Source organism: Podospora bellae-mahoneyi, chromosome 6 (genome assembly GCF_035222275.1).
Source record: "Podospora bellae-mahoneyi strain CBS 112042 chromosome 6, whole genome shotgun sequence".
Lineage (NCBI taxonomy): Eukaryota > Fungi > Ascomycota > Sordariomycetes > Sordariales > Podosporaceae > Podospora > Podospora bellae-mahoneyi.
This window is the reverse complement of record NC_085885.1, coordinates 3648770-3669984: the sequence shown is the minus strand read 5'-3', so window position 1 is coordinate 3669984 and position 21215 is coordinate 3648770. Positions and strand designations below refer to the sequence as shown.

General features: G+C 52.3%; 6 protein-coding genes across 6 annotated transcripts; 3 read left to right on the top strand and 3 right to left on the bottom strand.

Moving 5' to 3' along the window:
• On the bottom strand, nucleotides 1-6376 carry QC761_609930 (uncharacterized protein). The gene is made up of 7 exons (XM_062881405.1): nucleotides 5913-6376; nucleotides 4976-5852; nucleotides 3237-4909; nucleotides 2179-3180; nucleotides 897-2094; nucleotides 493-828; nucleotides 1-394 (listed from the first exon to the last, which is right to left on the bottom strand). The coding sequence occupies exons 1-7, from the start codon at nucleotides 6074-6076 to the stop codon at nucleotides 227-229; spliced, it is 5418 nt and encodes a 1805-aa protein (XP_062730140.1). The 5' UTR covers nucleotides 6077-6376; the 3' UTR covers nucleotides 1-226.
• Nucleotides 6377-6518: 142 nt separating this feature from the next.
• PRP22 (DEAH-box ATP-dependent RNA helicase prp22) lies at nucleotides 6519-10462 on the bottom strand. The gene is made up of 4 exons (XM_062881404.1): nucleotides 8496-10462; nucleotides 8183-8443; nucleotides 7545-8130; nucleotides 6519-7490 (listed from the first exon to the last, which is right to left on the bottom strand). Exons 1-4 carry the CDS (start codon nucleotides 10304-10306, stop codon nucleotides 6639-6641), a joined length of 3510 nt encoding a protein of 1169 aa, XP_062730139.1. The 5' UTR covers nucleotides 10307-10462; the 3' UTR covers nucleotides 6519-6638.
• Nucleotides 10463-10495: 33 nt separating this feature from the next.
• QC761_609910 (uncharacterized protein) lies at nucleotides 10496-11918 on the top strand. Its single transcript, XM_062881403.1, has 3 exons — nucleotides 10496-10803; nucleotides 10928-10995; nucleotides 11050-11918. The coding sequence occupies exons 1-3, from the start codon at nucleotides 10538-10540 to the stop codon at nucleotides 11535-11537; spliced, it is 822 nt and encodes a 273-aa protein (XP_062730138.1). The 5' UTR covers nucleotides 10496-10537; the 3' UTR covers nucleotides 11538-11918.
• Nucleotides 11919-12174: 256 nt separating this feature from the next.
• On the bottom strand, nucleotides 12175-15528 carry QC761_609900 (uncharacterized protein). Its single transcript, XM_062881402.1, has 3 exons — nucleotides 13793-15528; nucleotides 13327-13705; nucleotides 12175-13274 (listed from the first exon to the last, which is right to left on the bottom strand). Exons 1-3 carry the CDS (start codon nucleotides 13983-13985, stop codon nucleotides 12398-12400), a joined length of 1449 nt encoding a protein of 482 aa, XP_062730137.1. The 5' UTR covers nucleotides 13986-15528; the 3' UTR covers nucleotides 12175-12397.
• QC761_609890 (uncharacterized protein) lies at nucleotides 15384-17490 on the top strand. Its single transcript, XM_062881401.1, has 2 exons — nucleotides 15384-16018; nucleotides 16097-17490. Exons 1-2 carry the CDS (start codon nucleotides 15951-15953, stop codon nucleotides 17268-17270), a joined length of 1242 nt encoding a protein of 413 aa, XP_062730136.1. The 5' UTR covers nucleotides 15384-15950; the 3' UTR covers nucleotides 17271-17490.
• Nucleotides 17491-17680: 190 nt separating this feature from the next.
• Nucleotides 17681-19455, top strand: CLP1 (Cleavage polyadenylation factor subunit clp1; the record flags this gene model as incomplete). The annotated part of the gene is made up of 4 exons (XM_062881400.1): nucleotides 17681-17919; nucleotides 17970-18819; nucleotides 18876-19136; nucleotides 19190-19455. The coding sequence occupies exons 1-4, from the start codon at nucleotides 17884-17886 to the stop codon at nucleotides 19453-19455; spliced, it is 1413 nt and encodes a 470-aa protein (XP_062730135.1). The 5' UTR covers nucleotides 17681-17883.
• Between the last annotated feature and the right edge of the window lie 1760 nt (nucleotides 19456-21215).

The window sequence follows — 21215 nt, the reverse complement described above, 5'->3', positions numbered from 1 at the left end:
CTACCTACTCTCTTCACAGATTGTTTGCTCCTTTTTGGTGAGTTTGTTTGTGCTTGATCATGCCGGTGTATTATATATACTATCTCCAGTTCAAACCACTCTGCAGCACTGAAGGCTCCTGTATATTGGCAATAAAGATAGCCAGAAGGTTGAACGGCAACCGAATTCCGCTTGCTGATCCGACAAGTGTTTCCTTGTGAGCAGCTCGAGACAGTCGCCGCCTATCCTATGGCGTCGCCCTAACACTATACCTCTCCGGCGAGAACCTCAACAACCCCTGCCTCTCAAGCGCAACAGGGTTCACAAACAGCCTGACATCGATCCTGTCAGTGTAGAGGTTAAACACTCGAAAGATAATGTACACAGCGTCTCTCTGTTCGCAGATTGCCTGCATCTAATTTCGGAAACAAAATGTCAGTTGTTTGTGTGACATCTCTGTCTCTCACGAACCTCCGAATGATAATGTTGACACCGAGGAAAAAGAAAATGTACCTTGTTATACTGGCCAGAGCTCATGTAAAATGGCTCGTCACAGCCCTGAGATGTGCACTTCACTTCAATGTAGTACTTCTTCGGCTGCATCGGGTTCCCGGCTTGCTCGCCGGTGTTGGACGATCGAGGAAGGTACCCCTTTTCGGTCAGGAGAGTCGTGAAAGCGCCAGTGTAGTCGAAATATTCAAGGTCGGATATCTCATTAAACCCTGACCAAGTGCCTAGGTTGGCATAGGTTGGATGAACAGTGACATGGTCTCGGAGCTTGCTCGTCCAGTTGACCTCTGCGCAGAAATCTGGCAGTTTGGGCTCCAGCGTCTTGAGAAGTTCAAGAATCTAGCCGCACAAGAGAGTAAATGTCAGCGCAGTTCGATATATAGTTAGAGATCAGGTAGTCAACTTACAAATAGCTCACCGGCGGCACCCTGTTGCCAAGTCGAGAACATCCAGAGAGGGTTTGCAGTATCTTTGGTATGGGGGAGTTGGCCTCTCAAAGGTGATATGTCGAGGTTGCCGAAGTCTGGGAATCGCAACTGCTGGCCAGCTGATACCATGTTGCTCAAGAGTTCCCGATACTGCTGCGTGCTTGAGCTTGGAGTAGAGTTTCGTTCCCGGGGTCCTGACCTCCAGTTTGGGGATGGCTGAAAGTATCCTGTCCGAGGAGTCGCAAAATTCCCGCTCGGAGACCAGCGCGCGTTTCGGGGATTGGCAGGGACTCTGAGAGGTGTTTCGGGTTCCGTTCCAAGTGGTGTGTAGATTATGCCACGACCCGCAGGTGTTGATGGTGAGGATGACAATACCGCGACCGATCTGGGGGGGGTGCGTGGTTCAATGCTCAAACCATCAAGTTCACGCTCAACTTCATCCAAGATCTGATCCGCATCAGCGTACTCGTCCTCATCGACAAATCCGTTTTCGTGTGCAGCAGAATCGTCCTGAGCAATCTCGTCATGATCAGAGTATTCGACATTATCAAAGACGTCGTCTCCCTCAAACCCGTGGGCAGCCTCTTCCGGGCCAATATTAGACAGCCCCTCGACGTCATCAAAGACGTCATCTCCCTCGTATACATCGCCTTCCTCATCATCTCCAATGCTTTCCTCAACGTCGTCTTCGAGGACACCAACATTCTCCTCAGCCTCTGGGAAACTCTCATCCTCGTCTTCATCAAGTTTTTCTACCAAAGCAGGAACATCAACATCATGAACTCCTTCACGCTCCAGAATTCGCGGCAACGACGCAAACTTGGCATTCAAAACTGCCGTAACCACCCTGACCGCTCTCCCATCCACCGGCTTCGTCTTTCCCGTCCCGGGATCCGTCATAATCCACTCCATCAACTTGTAAGGCAATTTGTGCTGGATGCACACATCCTGATCAGTCTCGTCATGTGGGATATAGATCGTCAAGCAGGATGGTGGAGAGGTCTCCCCTTCCTCGCCTTCTTCGGCGATGTACATATCGCTCTTTTCCAGCGGCACAACATAGCTTTCCCCGTCCATTTCCAGGACAAGCTGCGCGGAAATGTCGTCTGTCTCCCAGGTCTGCGCCCCACGCAGCTGTGCATAGAGCTTACACCCATTGCCCTCTTGATACCGTGGACTGCGAAAGAACTTGGCCACCCTACAACATGGAGTCAGTATGCTGAATGTTCGGTCAAAGGTTGATATAGAAGGTAAATCTCACCTCAAAATCTCATGTGCCTTCTTTCTGATATCGAACAAAGGGTTGCCGATGGGAACCTTTGGCCCAGCCCCAAGACAAGGCACCTCCCGTACCATCTTCGAAAGGTACCGCCCCGTAAGACCAGCCCACTCGATAAAAGCCTGCAGGTCATGCACCTCCTCCATGTCAAAGTCCAGCACCCTCACGTGGTGCCAAAATTCTGCCATCGGCCCCTGGCGGTCAATAATCGTGAACTCGGTGGCGGCGCCGACAAGCTTCTCTCCCACATCCGGGCAAGTAACTGGCAAGCAGTTTTGCTTCACAAGCTTCTTCGGCTTCATGGTCTTCAACAATTCTTCTGGTGCCATCGGGAGAAGGCTGCTGAAGACAAGGAGTTGCGTCTTTGCTTCTTGATAATCTACGGGACTGTTGGTGTCTAGTTGCAGGAGCAACTCGTATATCATGTTGATTTTGAGCAAGTCAACCCCAAGCAGGTCCACGAAGAACTCTTTCAAGTCAGGGTACTGCTCACGCAGATTGGCCTTACCGCGGAGTCCCGCCTCGGTCGACCAGACACAGTCAGCTGGGCTGTACCACGTGGGCTCGCCGTCATTGCATGGCTGGTAGAATACCAGCGCTTTGTCCGCAACCCACTTTCTGACCTCCTCTATATCGTCTTGTTTCGATGAAATACACTTTCGGAGCCTCTTGTAGTGGCTTTGAATGAGTGGCATATCCATACAGTTGTTAACCTTCAAGTGTTGCAACTCAAGGACAAAAGCCATATGATCGCAGGATGAAACTTTGACAGTTTCACGGAAAAATGTCAAAACTGTGGACAAAGACTTGCTGGCATGATCCGAAAAGGCCTGGCTATACAATGCGTCAAGTGGTAGCCTATGCCTCATGTCGGCTGGCGCATCAAGCAGACAGCTCCGCGTCGCTACCACCCATTGCGCAGAGGTGCCAAATTCTCCGGGAGTAGAAGGAATGTACGTGAGAGGAGAATGTGCGAAAACGCGCCTAAAGGCTTGTCAGCAGGTTCGTTGTTGCGGGCTGGTCAACGATGATAATCTTACCTCACTTTTTTAAGCGCCTTGGAAATATTATTGCTGGCCAGACACTTGGCTTGAATCGCCGCATATAGCCGCAGGATCCGAGAAGGCTTCATCAATAGAGAGGCTGCTTTCGACGCTATACTCATCAGTATGATCAGGTAGAAAAGCAGATCATCGTCCATAATGATATTGAATTTGGCCAAGAAGCTCCAGCTGCCTATCGTGTTGGGCAGGCTAATCTCGAGTTGCAAGAATCTGGAGCCATAAGTTGGCTCCAAATATCGCTGAGACAATTTCCTCAACTTTGGGGTGGGCAAAATAGTGTTTTTGAGAGGCTCTCGACTACCCCCTTCACAGAGAACCTCCAAGCTACCCAGGTGCCGACAAAGGGTTTCGTTGGACGCTAGACTTTCCCCTTCGTATTCCCAAAGATGGTGAAGTAACCCGATGAATTTGGTTGGCTGGTGCTCTGCAACATGTAAAATCTCCTCTGACAAGGCTGGTTTCCCATTTGGGACGTCTTTTGTTGCTAATCTCAGCCGTGTTCGGATACCAATGTGTTGTTCCAACCAATTCCTCCAGCCTTTGTCCGCGTCTTTACCAGTGCGAGTGGCGTCTTCGGGTGTTTGCGGGGGTTCTTGTAGGTAATGTGGGTGAAGAAAGTTGACCTCGAGCCCAAGGGCTGCAGGGCCGTAGGGATCTGACTCGTCTTCGAAGTAAACGTCGTTTTCCGTCGGATTAAGATCCAAGTAACTGGAAGATATCACCCAGATCACATCGTAAACGCCCAAAGATGCATCCGGAGGGTGTGTCAAATATAGAAACCGGAGCATGTCCACAGAGGTCTCAAAAGAGGAGGACCTGTGCTTAGCTTGGAACCCAATGACCAAAGATCGAATGAGGTCGGATGACGCAGAGATAACACCAAGAGCCTTAAACAGTGCATTCCTTTCAGGTTGAACTGCGGCATCGGCTTTGATGAACTTGAGACCCAGCTCCGCCGGTATTGAGAAACCCTCTGTTGTCGTGGGGAAGTAAACACTTCCTCCTTTGGTAACGCTTGTCCAACTTCCATCAGAGAGTGGCAGAAGATTCAGTGCCTTGATTTCCTCCTCATACTTGCGATTTCTCAACCCCCTTTTCAAAAGGTTGGCAGCCAACGAATGCCACTTAGCGTCCGTCTGAGGACTCTTCATCTTTGAAGAGCGACTCCTAAGGTCAGCCTTGGCTCTTGAAATGAGATCGCCCCATGACAGATATTTCATCCCGTAGTCCCTGAGAATAAACAGGTCAGAATCCTGATACTCAAGTGAAACGTATGCCGCCTTCTTTTTAGGCAAGTCCTCGAAGACGGGGCGATCAAGGTGGTCAAGCCACGAGATCTTAGAGGGCCACTGTTTAAGAGCAGTCAGGGGCCGAGGGGTCATCGACGCAAAAGGTATGATCACATCCACCTTCGTGATCTCTTCCTGCAATATTCCAGAGAATTTAGACCAAAATGAATCCCAACGGTTACTCGATAGATGAGGTAGGTATCGCATCCACTGGAACTGAAGCTGAGGATGCTCGCACATCTGCTCGGCTGCGGTAACGAAGGCCTGAGCTAGATGCCGACGTAAACCTTTGTTACGTTGTGAGCTCGTGACAATGTCTTCCCGATTTGCCGTTGTGACAAAATCAGTATGGATCAGAAACTGTAGGTAGAAATCGGGGTCAGATCTTATCGACTTGGGAGCCTGCTCAGCTGTGGGGGAACTGACATTGAACCCAATCTTGCGGATCGGTAGAAAAGCAAAAATATCCTGAGGCTCGATGATGGGTACGGACTGGTCAGTCAAAGGGAACGCAAGGACGACCTTTGTCCGAGAGTAAGCTTTCGAGGACTCCTCTGCTGGTGAATATTTGCGGTTCTCGTTCCTGGCAAGGCCCGTTGCCCACAGCTTTGTGACATGGTAGTGATGACTGAACGTCTTGGGCTCAGAATTGTGAGTTGTCTTTGTGGTTGTGATGACGGCTCGATTCGGTATATCGACTGGCGCAGACAGAGACATTGCAGAATGACTCTCCTTTGTTCCCTCGACATCGAAGAAATGTACTTCTATGCGTCTCAACTTCTTTAGGAACAGCAGCATGGCTGGCTGGAGGTCTTTGAACTCGTTCACGATGCTTTGACGTTGGGCTGCCTGTAGCTTCTGATCAAGGTTGTTGTGCAGGGTGAAGGTCATTCTGGTGATGCCGGTAGGAGGCCTCGTCGAGTCCTCGGATTGATGCCACTCCGGTGAAATCATGCCCATACCAGAGTCACCTGGTCTGTGGATAAAACAAAAGGAAAAGGGTCCCGACTGAACATGAACTTTCCAAGCAACTTTGAAGACGGACTTGAATCCTATTCCCTTCTCACCAATGTATCCTTGAGCGCCATGCTTCGAGCTCTTACCGACACTACAGATGGCCCGTAGGTTTTCTTCGGTGAAGCCATCTTCGTTACAGTCGATGACGATTTTGTCGTGATAAATAAGGAAAGCGACATACGGTTCTTGCCCGCTGGATTTCACATGGTTGAAGTGATTATCGTCAGCGTTCTGAAGCAGTTCAAAGATGAAACGAACATCCTTGGAGTACAGTTCTCTGGCCAGGCTGTAACGTTGAGAAGGTTAGCCACTGTCTTCCAAGAATGTACCATGGGAAGATACTTGCGTAATAACACTCTGACCAATAAGTTGGTCTTTTGCCAGCAAAGCTCTCTCAACCTTCAAGCGGGTGCCCGCGTTCATTGTAGCGAGTGTTTTCTCATCGAGATGGCCATGGTCGTCGGCAATGCTCTGAACCAAATGGATAGCTTGCTGCTGGGTGAGGGTCATGCTGAATCGTTACGTTATCCAAACGAGGGAATAGAAATGGATGACAAGATAAAATTTATTGACTTGAATGATGCCTAAGGTAATTTGCATCCAGTGCAAATCTATTGATGGTGTGCAGTTGATGGGTGAGTTGTTGTGTTGAGGAAAGTGAGGTAAGTCGTGAGATATATGAGAGGACTGACTGGTATTTGGCCTCGGTGGCTCAGGGAAAGAACGCTCAAGAGAATCATCAAGGTAGGAATGGCAACTCGGCACAGATTGGTGATTTGGTCTCGTTTAGTGCATCCCACACAGTATATCACACTACATGTACACTTTGAAGCTGTCGCGACTGTCGGTTGGCGCCTGGGAAAGGGCGCGCTTGGCCTCCAGCAAGGCGGCCATATATGTTTCAGGCGTGCTCCTGAAGCAATACTTTTTACATGGCGGTTGTTGGAACCCCCTTAAAATGAAGAAGTTTAACGGGTATCTTTTGGTTACCAACTAGTCAAACGCTCGAATAGAATGCATAAGCTGTCTTGTCCAACTCCAGACTGATGATGCAAATAACAACCAATACCATCTAACCCCATGTTCCACCACCACCACCACCCCTGCCTCCTCTCTTCTGAGCGCTGAGACGCCAATCATCCTCCCCGCCATACCGGTTATGGAGCGGCTGTATCCTTTCTGCCGCCTTCCTCTTCGACAGCTTGTCTGTTGGTGCCAACTTGAAGAAGGTAGGCGCCGCGTCAATAAGCCACTTGGGCTCAATCGCCGTGGTGAAGTGCATGTACTCCCTGGTGGTGAGCACTAACGTGTGGTAAATCACCCATTCCGCCTGCTTCCCGAACAGCGCTGAGCTCGGGTGCAGGTACACGGGTGTGCCTTCTGTCAATGTCTTGTATCCCTCCTGGGGGTCCTTGCGGGCTGTGTTGCGGAAGAAACCGCTGCAGAGAGCTTGGCGGACCCTGTCTGTCTCGCGTCCACAGCTGACGATGGGGTGACGATGCCGATTCATGATCTTGACGATCTGATCCCGCACATCCTTGGCACGGCGCATCGAACGGGCCTGAATGAAGTTCTCGTGACACCAGGTTGGAGAGAAACCGTGATTCTTCCACGAATTGTACACGTTCAACAGTGTCAGATGGTCGCCGTGTGGGTCGTGGAACTTGGCCTTCTTCTGGTCCGCTTGGTTTTGCTTGTCTTTTGGCCGGTAAAAGATGGTGCTGAGGTTGAGCATGGCAACAATGCTCACAACTTCATCTGAGCAACCCTTATCGACTGAGGAGATCAAGACCTTGGAAAGAGAAGGCTCCATGGGGAAGTCGGCCATTTTTCGCCCGAGGCGAGTCAGCAGACCTTCGTCGTCCAGTGCTCCTAGGGCATAAAGCTCCTCCAAGGCTGTAAGCATAGTGTTGACGGGTGGAGGCTAAAGCACGGTTAGTAACCCAATAAGTCAAGCTGTGGGGTTGCAACAACATACATCCATAAAGTCAAAGCGGATAAGGTCGTTGATGCCCATGGCCTTGAGCATGAGGATAGTGTTGGACAAGTTTTGTCTTTGGATTTCGGGAATAGTCGTCGGAAGCATCTCGGACTGGTAGGCTGCTTCGGTGTACAGCCGGAAGCACTTGCCGGGTCCTGTGCGGCCGGCGCGACCTGCCCGCTGATTTGCCTGCGCTTGGGAGATAGGGGTGACGATGAGCGAGTCCATGCCGAGTTTGGGATCATAGGCGTTTTGTTTGACGAAACCAGGATCGATGACATAGTAAATATGATCAATCGTAATCGACGTTTCGGCAATATTGGTAGCAATGACGACCTTTCGGCTGCCAGGCGGTGCAGGGTCGAAAATCCTGCTCTGCATTTCGCTGGGAAGGGCAGAGTAAACAGGGAGAATGATGAGTTCCGGCACTGACGGTCCTAGTGCTTTCATGCGTTCAAACAAAATCTCACAGGACGTGTCGATCTCTTCTTGACCTGTCAAGAAAAGAAGAATATCACCCATGGGTTCACTCAAGTGGATTTGCATGACGGTCGTCAGCGCAGCATCGAGATAATCAGATTCCCTAAAGATCGTTAGCACCCAACTCACATTGCACGTGGGAGATCCTGACTTACGGTTCACGAGAGTAAAGAATCTCGACAGGGAAGGTTCGTCCTGGAATGGTAAAGATGGGACAGGCATTGAAGTATTCGCTGAATTTATCGGCATCCAACGTAGCACTGGTGACGATGACCTTGAGGTCCTTCCGGCTCTTCATGGTCTTCTTCAACAAAGCAAACAGAACGTCAGTAGCAATAGTACGCTCGTGTGCTTCGTCCAACATGATGACTGAGTATCTCCGCAGTTCAGGGTCGATCAAAATCTCACGTTCCAACCTAGAGCATGTCAGCAGCTATTTGGGTGCTAAACAAATGGGCATCAACTTACATGCCGTCCGTCATGTACTTGATCTTCGTCGCCGGGCTGGTTACATCCTCGAATCTGATTGTGTACCCGACCTCCTCACCCAGTCGACAGCCAACCTCCTCAGAGACACGCTTAGCAACCGAAACGGCAGCTACACGACGAGGCTGCGTGCAGCCAATAATGCCATTGCTGGTAAAGCCGGCCTCGGCGAGGTATTGGGTAAGCTGAGTGGTTTTTCCGGAGCCAGTCTCACCAACGACAATCAGAACTTGGTTCTCTCTGACAGCGTTGATCAGTTGTTCCCTGAAACCGAAGACAGGCAAAGACTCTCGCTGCTCCTTGATGGTCATGTCGGACCTTTTGCCCGTGGGCTGATCCTTGGGCACCACGGCCCTCTTCCATTCGGGCACAGAATCAGACTCTGCTTGGGTTGCCTGGGCACGCCGTCGCAAGTCGCTAGCAAATTGTCGGTTCTCGGGATTAGCCATTGGATCCTGCCATTGGGACAAATCGACCTTTGTCTTTTGCTGCTGTTCTTCGGCTTCCTGCTGCTTCATCTCCTTTCTTTCCTTGGCAAGGTTGGTGCCGGCCATAGCGGCACGATTCATGGAGCCATCTGGGGCCTTGACAACGCGGATGGGTGATAACTCGAGAGACTGTTTGGTCTGTCCGGCCAGAAATGGGGGTTCTTCGTCGCGTATCTCGATGTCGACGTCCTCTTCCAACTCCATCTGCCCTGTACCGTCAAGGGTTGACTTGTACTCTTCCTCCAAATCCGGGTAGTCTGAGGCCTTTGCGATTCCAGCAGCAATCATTTGTCGAATCTCCCATCTTTCAGGCGAGGTCATTCTCTTCTTTTGTTGCCGGGCAATAGCAGTCGCCATGAACGAACCTGTCGGGTCGTTTCCTCCTGTTGGTCCACCACCCAGGGCCATCATATTGGCACCCGATCCCATCCTTATTTGGGGCGCCATATCCACGCCTGTCTCCTGGTCGATATCCTTCATTGACAAGCCTACCCTGTTGCCCTCGATCTTGACAACTTTGACCTTGACATTTTGCCCTCGCGTCACGACATCTTCTGGGTGGTTGACTCGCTGACCAAACGCCGAGATGTGCACCAAGCCGTCAACCTTCCCCTTCACACCATGAATGTTGACAAAAGCGCCAAAGTCCTTTACACCTGTGACATGACCGTCGTACACCTTGTTGAGCTGTGGAGTATCGTCGAGATCGAGGGGAGGTGGCCGTCGATACGCATCGTCGTCGTCTCGGTAGCGGTCATTTCTCTGCCGTCCTCGTTGTGGAGACCTCGATCGGGATCTGGACCGTGACCTGTACCTGTCCTTGCGTTTTCGTCTCGAGTCCTCGCGGCGGTCATCTGGTGTTCTGCTTCGTTTCCTCAGCGGTCTTTCTTTATTGCCATTCGATGGTTTTGGCGCAAGGCTCTCGAGCATGGCGAATGTGTCATCGATAGCTTCCACTTCTACCTCCTTGTCGGGAATCGCGAGCCCTTTGAAGACCTTGGTAGTCTCTTCAGCGGATCGATCATGGCGCTGGCTGCTGTCGTCGTTGGTTCGGTTCTGTTGTCCTTTGAACTTTGGATGCATAGTCCTGACTAGCCTGTCTATGCTATCGACCAAACTCGGCGGGAAGTCGCTGGCACCGACCGAGGCCAGCTTGGCCTTGAAACCATCGAGAGAATCGCATTCGAGGCGCTGGGCGATGAGGAACTCGGCCAGTGTTTTTTCGCTAACGCCTAGATGGTTTTGCAATTCCGACGTGATCTTGGAAACGAGCGAAAGCAGCTCGAGGGACTCCAAGTCGTCCATTTTGTCGGTATTGGGTTGGATAGTCTGAAGCCAAGGTGATGGATCACCAAGAGCTGTTGGAAGTTTGAGTACCACCTATCGCATGCTCCAAATCAAGGTCGCGTCGCTCGCGCTGGAGATTCTGCCATCAATTTCCCGACCGCCTTTTGCAGCAACCCTAACCCTCCCAAACCTTCTTCCCCAGGCACGCCACTCCAATGTCCAAGCCCAGACCAAAAACAGTCAAGCGTCATGCAAGTTATGCAAGCCCCCCCTGACACAGCTGACCTCTCGGACCCATATTCCTGCATCACTGACGCAGCTCCGCGCCCTCGAACCATCATCACCCGAACACTCCACTTCTTGTCATTCCTGAGATTCCTCACCAGAACACCGAATTCTACACTACAACAAACACACTTACTTCTCCAACAAAGCCCTCATTTACCTATCCATTGCCATGTGCTCAACCGACCTCTTCCTCGGCATCCTGGCCATCCTCTTTCCCCCGCTCCCAGGTACGCGAACCCTGCCCCACCACTATGTCATGTCATGATGGTTGCCTTTCGCGCTGCGTCAACACCATGGCCATAAAACACAACGGTCAACAGTTCAAAACTAACGATACTTTTTACTCACTAGTCTGGGTAAAGCGCGGAATTTGCTCTGCCGACTCCCTGATCAACATCCTCCTTCTCTGCTTGGGTTTTGTAAGTAGCCTCCCCGATCTAGCTCCATCAATCACTCTCCTAACCATCCTCAAGATCCCTGGCCTAATCCACGCCTGGTACATCATCGCCAAGTACCCCGACATCCCCTACGACTACGACTACCAAGCCCCCTCCAACGCCGAGCACGGCCGCGTCTACGTCTTTGTCCACGACAACAACCACCGTCAAGGCCACCCTCACCAAGGTCAACCCCGTCTCCAAAACCAGCAACCCAAAGCCCATCCTCAGCCAAACTACGGCACCACAGCCCACAACAACAACAACCACAGCAGTGGCCACGAAGAGGGCGTCGCCCCTGCCGCTGGCCCCTCCTCAGGTGGTCCTCCCCCAAGTTACGCCCAGGTTGTCGCCCAAGGTCCCGGAGACCACAAGGTTCAGACCCAAGATTAGAAGTTTCGTCTTCCTTCTTACCACAGTTTCACTCCATCTCTTCAACGGAACGCAACCACCGCTGCTGCCAAGGTCACAGCAACAATCAACCCGATCAAATGGTGGGACTGGACCTAGGATGTCCCAGATGAGTCGGATCTCCCCATGCCGCCACGGTGCTCGCGGCCTTGTTGCGCGGAGGACTGGAGGGGAAGTGTGACCTGGAGCAGGAGAAACTCGAGGGCTGGTGACGCCACCACGGCTTCGGGTTGGCGTACACGCAGAGACAGCAGGAGGGTGAGCTGGATCCCGTGGAGGGGAAAGCTCTGGTGATTTCTTGGACACGGTGGCTTTGATATTTTGGGTTTGGGCGGCTTCTTTTGTTTCATTTTGGTCAGGCGTCTACGTTGTGGGGTCATGGATGGGCTGGGTGGCACGATGGGATGGATGTATGACAAATGCAAGAGGGTTGAAACGGAACCGCTATAGGCTTGTGTAAGTGGGTATGTACAGGGTACAAAACGAATATCATGACATCCTGGGCGACCTCTCTTCCAGGACTTCAGTGTCTTGTATTTTTCTTGAGCGATGGTCCCGATTAAAACAGCATGACGCTGTCCATGATATGGAGTTGTAGAGTTTCATATCAGTCACTCATGATCTCAGATGCCTTGAACAAACAAACATGGAAATGCTACCTACAGGTCTCTGTGTAGCTTCAAATGTTGAAATGAACAGACGGTTATCGACTTGATCACCTATTAACCTTGCACCAGCAGTCACATTTTCCCTCCCTGTTCACATCCTGATCACGTTCAGGTCACCGGAAGCAGGACTCATGAAGATGGCATTTCTCGACGCACTAAACTCAAGTTCTTGTCCCGAATCCTAATTCGAAGTCAACGCCATGCCTCTTCATATTTCCATCACAGATTCCCATTCATCTCCATACGATGTAACCCCAACGCCATCCATTCCCCCTTTTTTGCAGCGAAAGTACCCCAAAAGGAAATCAATCATCCGCCTCATCCTCACCCACCGCCAACTCAAGCAAATCATGCCTATCATGAATACTAGGCCCAGGTCTCTCATTCGGCACCGGCTCCTTCCAATACCTCATCAAATCCTGTGGCAAGAACGTGTAAAAGCTCGGCTTGATTCCCTTGACATAGCGAACCACCTTGAAGGCCCCACCCCCAGGAAAAGTGCAAGTCGAAACCCCAATCGTCAGCTTCATGCCCACCCTCAGCTGCTCGAGAATCAGCTCTTCAAGAATAAACGAGGACTCCTCCTTGGCTTCTTCATCGGTGAGCTTATCAGTGACGTCCCACCCGTCTAGGACAATAACTGGGTGACCTTGCATTGTGCCACAGGCCTGGATGGGAGGGGCGGATGGGTTAGACTTTCTGAGGTGCTCGCTGACGACGGCTACCCTTTGGCGCATCTCTTTTGTGGGTGGGGTGATGGATGTGATCTCAAAGGTGCGCTCGATAGGGTTGGTCACCTCCATAGCGTTGACATTGGGCGTGCTGCTACCACCAAGAGTGGGTAGGACCAAAGTCGCGATGAGAGCCACGGTGTGGAGGGCATGATTGCGGTCAAGATCCTTGTTGTCAACAAGAAGAGAAATAGCATCGCCGTCCTCTTCCTCGCAGTGGAGTGCCGCAACCGAGCGGTTGAAGGCACCCGGAACCAGTTCCAAAGCGTTGCTCACGAGACCAATCTCCTCAAAGGCTTGGTCACAAAGCTTGATGGCTCTATTGATATCGTCGGCGTGCTCGGGGCAGACATCATGGAGGATCAAATACTTGAGAAAATTCTGGATGGTGTTCGAGGCGATCCAGATCATTTCCATCTCGCCGCCAGACATGTCAAGGACTTTGTGAGACCTGGTTGGGTGAGTCAATACCACCCAACACCCGAAAGCAACAAAACACTCACATGAACCCAGCCACAACCCCCGTAAAGTCCACATCCCAATGCTCAGAACTGGCCGGATGATAGAACCGGCCACCACCCTCCCCCCCACGATGAATCACATCATCTGACACCATGTCTCTCAGCTCGCCCTTGGTAGACTCCCGGATCAGGTCATCAGGCAGCTTATCCGCCCCCTGGAACTGGCGAGCAGTGGCATCGACACCGCCAAGGATGAGGTACTGAGTAAAGACCTGGTTTCGGACGGCATCCAGGCGGCGCCGGGCACGGTACCGTTGGATGCCCTCTTCGATGCGCTCCACAAAGGAACGGTCGGGAGAATAAATCAGGTTCTTCTCGTCCCAAGCCTCGGCGGGAGTTATCACCGGCTCGCAGTAATACTCTGTGATAGATGTTAGCTACATGGCATTACAAAAAAGGTTGGAGTGTATTATGATGGTGCACAGCCACCTAGACAGTGTCGACTCACCCTCAAACCCGGTCGGCTTGGTGGCTTTAGATTTCTTTTTCTTCTTCTTCTTCTTCTTGCCCTTGTCGTCAGGCTTGCCCTCCATTGCTTCATTGAATAGCTTTGTCTGTTCAGAGATATCCGGGATCTTGGCGTCATGGCTCCCGTAGACCTGGTCGCCGATCGAGGCGGTGCCTGTCGGCGAGAAGTCCATGATTTCTAGGATACGGCTGCAAAGTATTGAGGACGAAGGGGTCGGGTGAGGGAAATGTGGCCGGGTTGCCCGAAGAAGAAAGGTTGGAATGAGGAAAGAGGCTTAGAGATGTGATATCGACGCGAGATCCTGCCCTCTGAATTCAAAAAACAAGAGATTGAATGAGGAATGTTCTGCGAAGGCAACAACCTGGAAACAAACAGGCGGGGCGGAAGAGTTGCTCTGAGAGTTGCGAGGAAGGAGCTCAGGGCAGTCACGTTGATAATATACCGTAGACTTTGCACTTACTCCAAGGTATGAATACTCTGGTAAATTCTGTCCAGTTTCATCTCCTGTAACTGGAAGTTTGGCTTTGGGAAGGAGCAACCAGAGGCAAGTGTGATAAGATGGAATGACAGATGGTGATATCGGAGCAATCTGGAACCACATCCGAGATGCCAGCCTAACATTCTCTTGCAAGCACGGTATTAGGCAGCGATTGCAGCCTGTAGAGAAGCCGGGTGTTTGCTGACTGCCAGGTGTTTCGTTTGTTCCATGTCAAGAACTGTCAAACCACCTCAGCGGTTGCTCTCTTGGGTGAGTTTTGACCTCATCTTCAGAGGCCACCAATCCCAAGAAGGAAACCTCTGCTCTCGTTATTGACGATGGCAGGGACCCTAGAAGCGCCAATCTCCGCAATGTTTCATAGACATAACTCTCTTTGCTTTCTCTCAAGACATCGTCAAAGAAGTTGGTGATGTTCTGCTTGGAGGAGGCCTGTCGTCAAACGGTCCACAAAACTAATCCATGCAAGCGACCCAACTGCCGGCCATCAGCTCACTCACTTCCGCTGCACTAACAATTCTTGGTGGGTACGCTATGAAAAACCTGGTAAGGCGCTGGCAAGACAGCTGAATGGCGGGGCCTCCAAGCAAGTTCAGCACCATCTGAACGGAAAACCGGCCATCTTGCAACTTGCTGACCTTTTTCATGATACGATCCAAGATGTAAGGTAGTAGGTAGGTATCCGTAAGCCTCGGAGATATGAGTAAAAAATGATTCACGATATCACCTTGCCATCACAGGGGAACTCCGCGTGGTGTTTCTGGAAGGGTGAATGACACCCACCATGATCTTGTCGAGTCCGTATCAGGAGACAATGCGAGATGGGAGATCCTGTCTGACAGGTTGATAGCCTAGGTATGCAGGTCATGCCATGACCCGAATCCACGTTGCATCTGCAGTACGCTGCGGTCAGCAGGGAGAATGATGAATGGACAAGCCTTTCACAAGGCAGATTTCGGAAGGTAAGGTAGGAAGGGGGTTGCCCTGTGTATGGGCCGTGGCTGGACAGGACGCCTCCGGTGCCGAAGGTTGTGCCTGTATACGTGTGTTTCCGCCCCCCGAGGACCGCCACAGCCCGCGGGGAGCGGTGTTGATGATTTGACGGGAGACATTCACAGTTCGGGCGAGTGGGCGCAGTGACGAACAAGTCCTCCCCGACCCCTGTTTGCAGGCTGCATGAAGAGGACCCTGAGGGATGCCATTGGTTGTCCAATCCTTTGGCGCTGGCGAAGCGATCCACTATTGTGAGTGCGGAGAGACCCCTCCCCCTCATGAGATGAGATGCGCTTTTGGGAGTTGGAGGTTGGCCATGCGCTCCGCCTCTGCGATGCGCCGACCACCAACCCCCATGCCGTTCCCCCCCCGATCCGCAAAACTCCGCGTCTTGTAGAAAATGTCCGCTTTTCCCATCTCATTGACCCGCTGCTTTCCTTCAACCAACATCTCCAGAGACCATCATCGACCCTTGGTTTATGTTTTGACAGACCGACGCACCTCGATGCACCCAGCTCTCACAATTGCGGCCCGACCCCTCTCCCCAATACAAATAGGCAGCCCGCAGGCAAATCCACACACATTTGATTCGCATTTTCTCCTTGGAAATTCTGCGATCATAGAGAATCGTCCCAAAAAATCGCCAAAATGATTAGCAACAGAGAGATCCCCAAGCACGCTGATTTGCAGCCCTACAACTTCGCCGTCGCTGGACAGTAAGCGCACAGCCCCGCCTCGTCGCGCGCGCATGGCGCAAAGGTAACTGACGAACATGTTTTTTTTTTTTGGAATAGCGATGGCACACTCTGCGATCCCGAAGGCGAGCTCTTCATCAAGCCCTGTGTCCAGCAAGAAATCGACTTTTACGAAAAGGCCTTCAAGGACCACCCCGCCTTTGCCGACTTGATGCCCGAGTATCTTGGCACCCTCGTCCTGAACGACGCATCCGATGTCCACGATATCGAGGAGCAGATCCCCGCGGCTGTTGAGCATATGACCCAACACTTCAAGGAGGAGGCTGTCCGCATGGCCAAGCAACACGCTGCCGACGTCGCGGCGGCCGAGGCTGCCAAGGAGGCAGATGCGCTGGCTGCTAGCAATGAAAATGTCTCCTGGAAACCCAACAAGAGCCGCAAGATTGCCACGGACAAGTCAGTGGTGTTGGAGAATGCTGCCTACGGGTTCAAGCGCCCCAATATTCTGGACGCCAAGCTTGGTCAGAGACTTTGGGCAGACGATGCGCCCATGGAGAAGCGCAAGCGGTTCGATGAGATCACCAAGGTCACCACAAACGGATCGCACGGTTTTCGCATCGCGGGCATGCGCGTATACAAGGGGGGGGAGAACCCAGACGAGTGGGACCAGGAAGGCTACAAGGTCTATAACAAGGACCATGGCAGGCTGGTGGTCAACAAGGACAACGTTGTGGATGAGATTCGCAAATTCATCTTTAACCCGCGAGCAAATATCGACGAGGACCTTGGGAGGGCTGTGGCCGAGGCTTTCGTCAACGACCTGAAGAGAGTGGAACAGGTCCTTGCCAGCTCAGAAACAAGAATGTACTCGGCTAGTCTGCTGTTTACATTTGAAGGAGACGGTGATGCGCTCAGGGCGGCCATCGAGAACCAAACGCCAACAACCCCACCAAAGGAGGCTACCGAGAAGGAACCTGTTCCCCTCGCGTCCCGCGTTGACAGCGGCATCGTTATGGACGGTGAAGGAGAGATTATCCTGCCGCAGGGGAATGGTACCACGATTAATGGAGTCATTGAGGGAGACGTCAAGGTCCTCCAGCTCGCCGGGGAGGCGGAGAGCGATGACGAAGAGTTTGCCTCACTGCCAAAGATCTACTCGCTCAAGCTGATCGATTTTGCGCATGCCACCTGGGTTCCTGGGCAAGGGCCAGATGAGAACAGCCTTTTTGGCGTTAGAAGTCTTATCAAGATTTTTGAGGAGTTGGCGAAATAAAGGGAAAAAAAGACCATAGACGAATTTCCGGCGCATAGAAAAAGTGGTGCATATGCATTTGGGAATCTCATGATAATGACCGGGGGAAAGGTAAACATGATCTCGGGAGCTTGGAGACAAATAGCGTTGAATTTCGAATACCCACTGCCGTACATTTCAGCGCAGATTTACTCTTCTCAATCTTTTGGTTCAGTCTGTGTCACATTTCGGGAATGTTAAATGCGAAGTTGCGCGCAGAATGTAGAATTATTCCCGTCTGAGAAGAAGGTACGGCTGCCATCCTCATGTGTCGAAGAGCTTCGTAGCAATAGCTCATTCTCCAGGCTGACCAATCAAGACGTCCAGTTTTCCTGCTGATGTTGAAGACATTAGAAAAGTGAGTCTGTCCAAGGCCTTTCGTTGTGTGGGATCCTGGATGACGGGAAAGCAGAGCCCCCACTAATAACCGCTAAATTTCCAGCCCTGCAGCCCTACGCTCAGCTCTCCTTCCAGCACTCAACGCTAAATAGAGCTCAGGCGTCAAACGCGTCTCCCAGCAAAAAAACCACCTTACGAGCATCTCGCATCGAATCTTTCATCTCGCTGCGAACCTACCATCCAAATTCCAGCCACAATGTCCATCCCCGGCCTAGGGCACATATCAGCCCAGGTATGTCTCCTAGGTCTCCCCCTCCAACCATTTACTAACACTCTTCCCAGCAAGCCTCCCTCCCATCAACCCGCACTCTCACCCTCCACCCCTTCTCCGAATGGCGCTTCCAAATATCCCCCACCTCCACCGCCACCTGCCGACTGCTCTCCGGAACCGCCGAGCGCGACGGCACCGAGCTCGCCCAGACAAAAACCTACAACATCACCCGCTGCCGCTCCAAGATCGTCACCTTCACGGGCGCCACGCTTGAAATAACGGGTGAATTCGAGTCCGAGCACGTAAAACACTACCCCCATTCTGCCGACTCGCCTTTTGTCGCCTATCTGAACTTGCACTTCCTCCTCCAGGCACGGAGGTCGCAGAGCAGCAGTGGGAGTGGTCATGGGCCGAGGGTTATGATCTGTGGCCCGCCGGCGAGCGGAAAGAGCTCGCTAGCGAAGATGCTGATTGGTTGGGCGACGAGGCAGGGGGAGCAGCCTGTGCTGGCGACGGTGGATCCGAGGGATGGGATGTTGGCTTTGCCGGGGACGTTGTCGGCGGCGGTGTTTGCTACGGTGATGGATGTGGAGGACCCGGAGGGGGGGGTTGGGGTGGGGTGTACCCCGTCTAGTGGGCCGAGTGCGGTGCCGGTGAAGTTGCCGGTGGGGTATTACTTTGGGAGGGAGAGGGTGGAGGATGATGAGGGGCTTTGGAAGGATCTGGTGAGACGGTTGGGGAGCTCGGTGAGGGCGAAGACGGGGGGGGATCAAGGGGTGAGGAGGGGAGGTGTGGTTGTTGATACCCCCGCCGTGGAGGTGAGGAAGGGGGAGGTGAAGGTAAAAGGAGAGGATGGAGAGGAAGAGAGGGAAAGGGGGGGTGGGGTGGAGGGGTTGATGCACGTCATTAGAGAATTTGCTGGTAGGTTGGGTGTGAAACGAAGAAAAGGGGAGAAGAAGACTGACGTGGTGATGCAGTCAATATCGTTATCGTGCTTGGGTCACCAGACTTGGAAGCTGAGTTGAGACGCCGGGATAGGAAGACACCACTAGGGGAGCCGATTGAGATTGTGAATCTTGACAAACCTGATGGAGTGGTGGAGCAAGACAGACAGCATCTGCTCTCGTCACGCAAGGCTCTGATCAAGGACTATTTTTTTGGCGATTCCAAGCGAGCTCTTAGTCCTTCGGTGCAGTCGTTTAGTTTTGACGACGTCGTGATCTTTAGGGCCGTTGATGGTAAGCGTCCTGGATCTGAATCATCATACATACAACGGCTAATACATGAACAGCGATGGATCTCGACGACCCGAACCAGGTTCTGGAGCGCGCAGAGATCTCAGAGGAAATGTCACACTGGACGCTGGCGGTCATGGATGCCTCGGTCAATGACCCCCTGGAGACAATACGACAGGCGCCTGTCATCGGTTGGGTTTGCGTATCGGACGTGGACAAGGACAGGCGAAGACTGAAGATACTGTCTACGGTTAGCGGCCGGTTGACTCGGCCGATGGTCTGGGGACGGTGGCCGGAGCCGTATGTCAACCTGTTGGGTTAGAGCAATTGGCGGTAATACAAGCAAAGGCCATCTACAATACATATTGTCTCATGGTTCCCACTATGTCTTTCTCTAGTCTTACTCCGGCAAGGCGGCTAGTTCGATGGACAGGGCGGCCATTGAATCCGAAGCAGATCAATTTCAAGGTTCTTATGACGGACTGCCTCCTTCGGGGTGACTAGGTGTATATTGTATTTGCACAAGTTCCCTTTTCTTCCTTGCCGTCTTCGTTTATATGAAGTTGCTATGACGCGGACTGTGATGGATGTCTCAAGGGATTGCCCTTGCTCCGCCAAGCGAACGTTGTGTGGCCAATGCCATCCCAGTTAGGAAGGTCGATGAGCTTAACCAGACTGCCGGATCCTTTCATGCCACACCTACATTCAACGTCAATGTTCAAGCATTCGGGGTCTTCTCCCACATCTGTTGCTTCGTATTTATCTCAAAAGTCAAACGCCTCCTCGCACAATTTACCTACACCTAGCTACGGGCAAGGGGAGACCACGAAGCAGGCCTCACCAGCCATCTTCACCCTGGCATGTTGGTTTCCCCGCCCAGCAACAAACCTGGAAAAGGCCAATGCTCCTGCAGCGGGACAAAATGCAGGAAACTCTCCATGCAGGCAGCGGGAATGTCAAACAAAACTGGGGTGGCAGGGTCCAGCCGGTGAATCAACCCAGCCGCAGACGGGCAAGCAGTAGGAATGTCAGTTCCGGCGTGCATTTGGGCTGGACGGATGACACGTCGCCCGAGCGAGAGGCAGTTTTCTTGTGGCATTTGGATTTCAAAAGTCAAACGCCATGCGGGGTTTTCCTCTCTCACCGCCAAAAATGCCAAATCGGTTTGTCGGGAGCAATCTCCGAGAAAGGATCGCTTGAACAAGTTTTTTTTGCGTCAGCAAAGCGCGTCAAAAATGTGATACTAGCAGAGTTCTCTTACGGTATTCCCCACAGTATCCAGGAGAGACAATATTTTCCGAGCTGCTGGTTTGTAACAGAAAAAACCAACCCGTCATCTTCACTTTCGTACGATGGTGTGTTCAAACCTTTTCAGGCCAGGGCGGAAAAACTCACCCCGGCATGATGAAATTGGGTTCAACGGCGGCGGGAGCCCCCGCGATGCACAGACCGCCCAGGGGAGAGAGGCGGTTCAAGGAGGGTACGGATCAGGCAGATCTCCGAGGGCCTGGAAATCCATCGTGCCATATGTTCTCTTTTCTCCCAACAGGTACTTTTTCATTCCTTGAGACATGGGCCTCGATAATGGCAAGCCGAAGCAGCAAGTCTTCGGACACGGCGACGCCTTGACAAAAGCAGGTTGTTCCCTCGGCAGCGCAGCACTTGGAGCTTATGCGTCCGGTTGGCTGGTCGGGCCAATGGCTGGGCATTCTTCCAACACCCACACACCCATATCACTACGACTCCGCAAAGCCAAGAGCCCCAGCAGATCTCGGTCTCGCTTGTCATTGACGGCCGCCCGCGGCTCATCATGCGCCAGATCGAGAGCGCCCCGATAAATTACCCTGCGGGTGATCCCACCATCCGGTCCCGTCACCTGGACTGGCGCCAACCTGAATTCTTGGAATGTCAAGGCATCACGGACGACTTTATGGTAGATGACCTCATGGCCATCCTCATCAATCAGCGGGCAGTGGAGAAGCTCACCTACTGGCAAGGAGGGAGACATTCACACACTGCAGATGGGACTCTGGTAGGTCTGTCGCCTCTCACTTTTCTTTTCTCTGCGGCGCCTGCACAGCC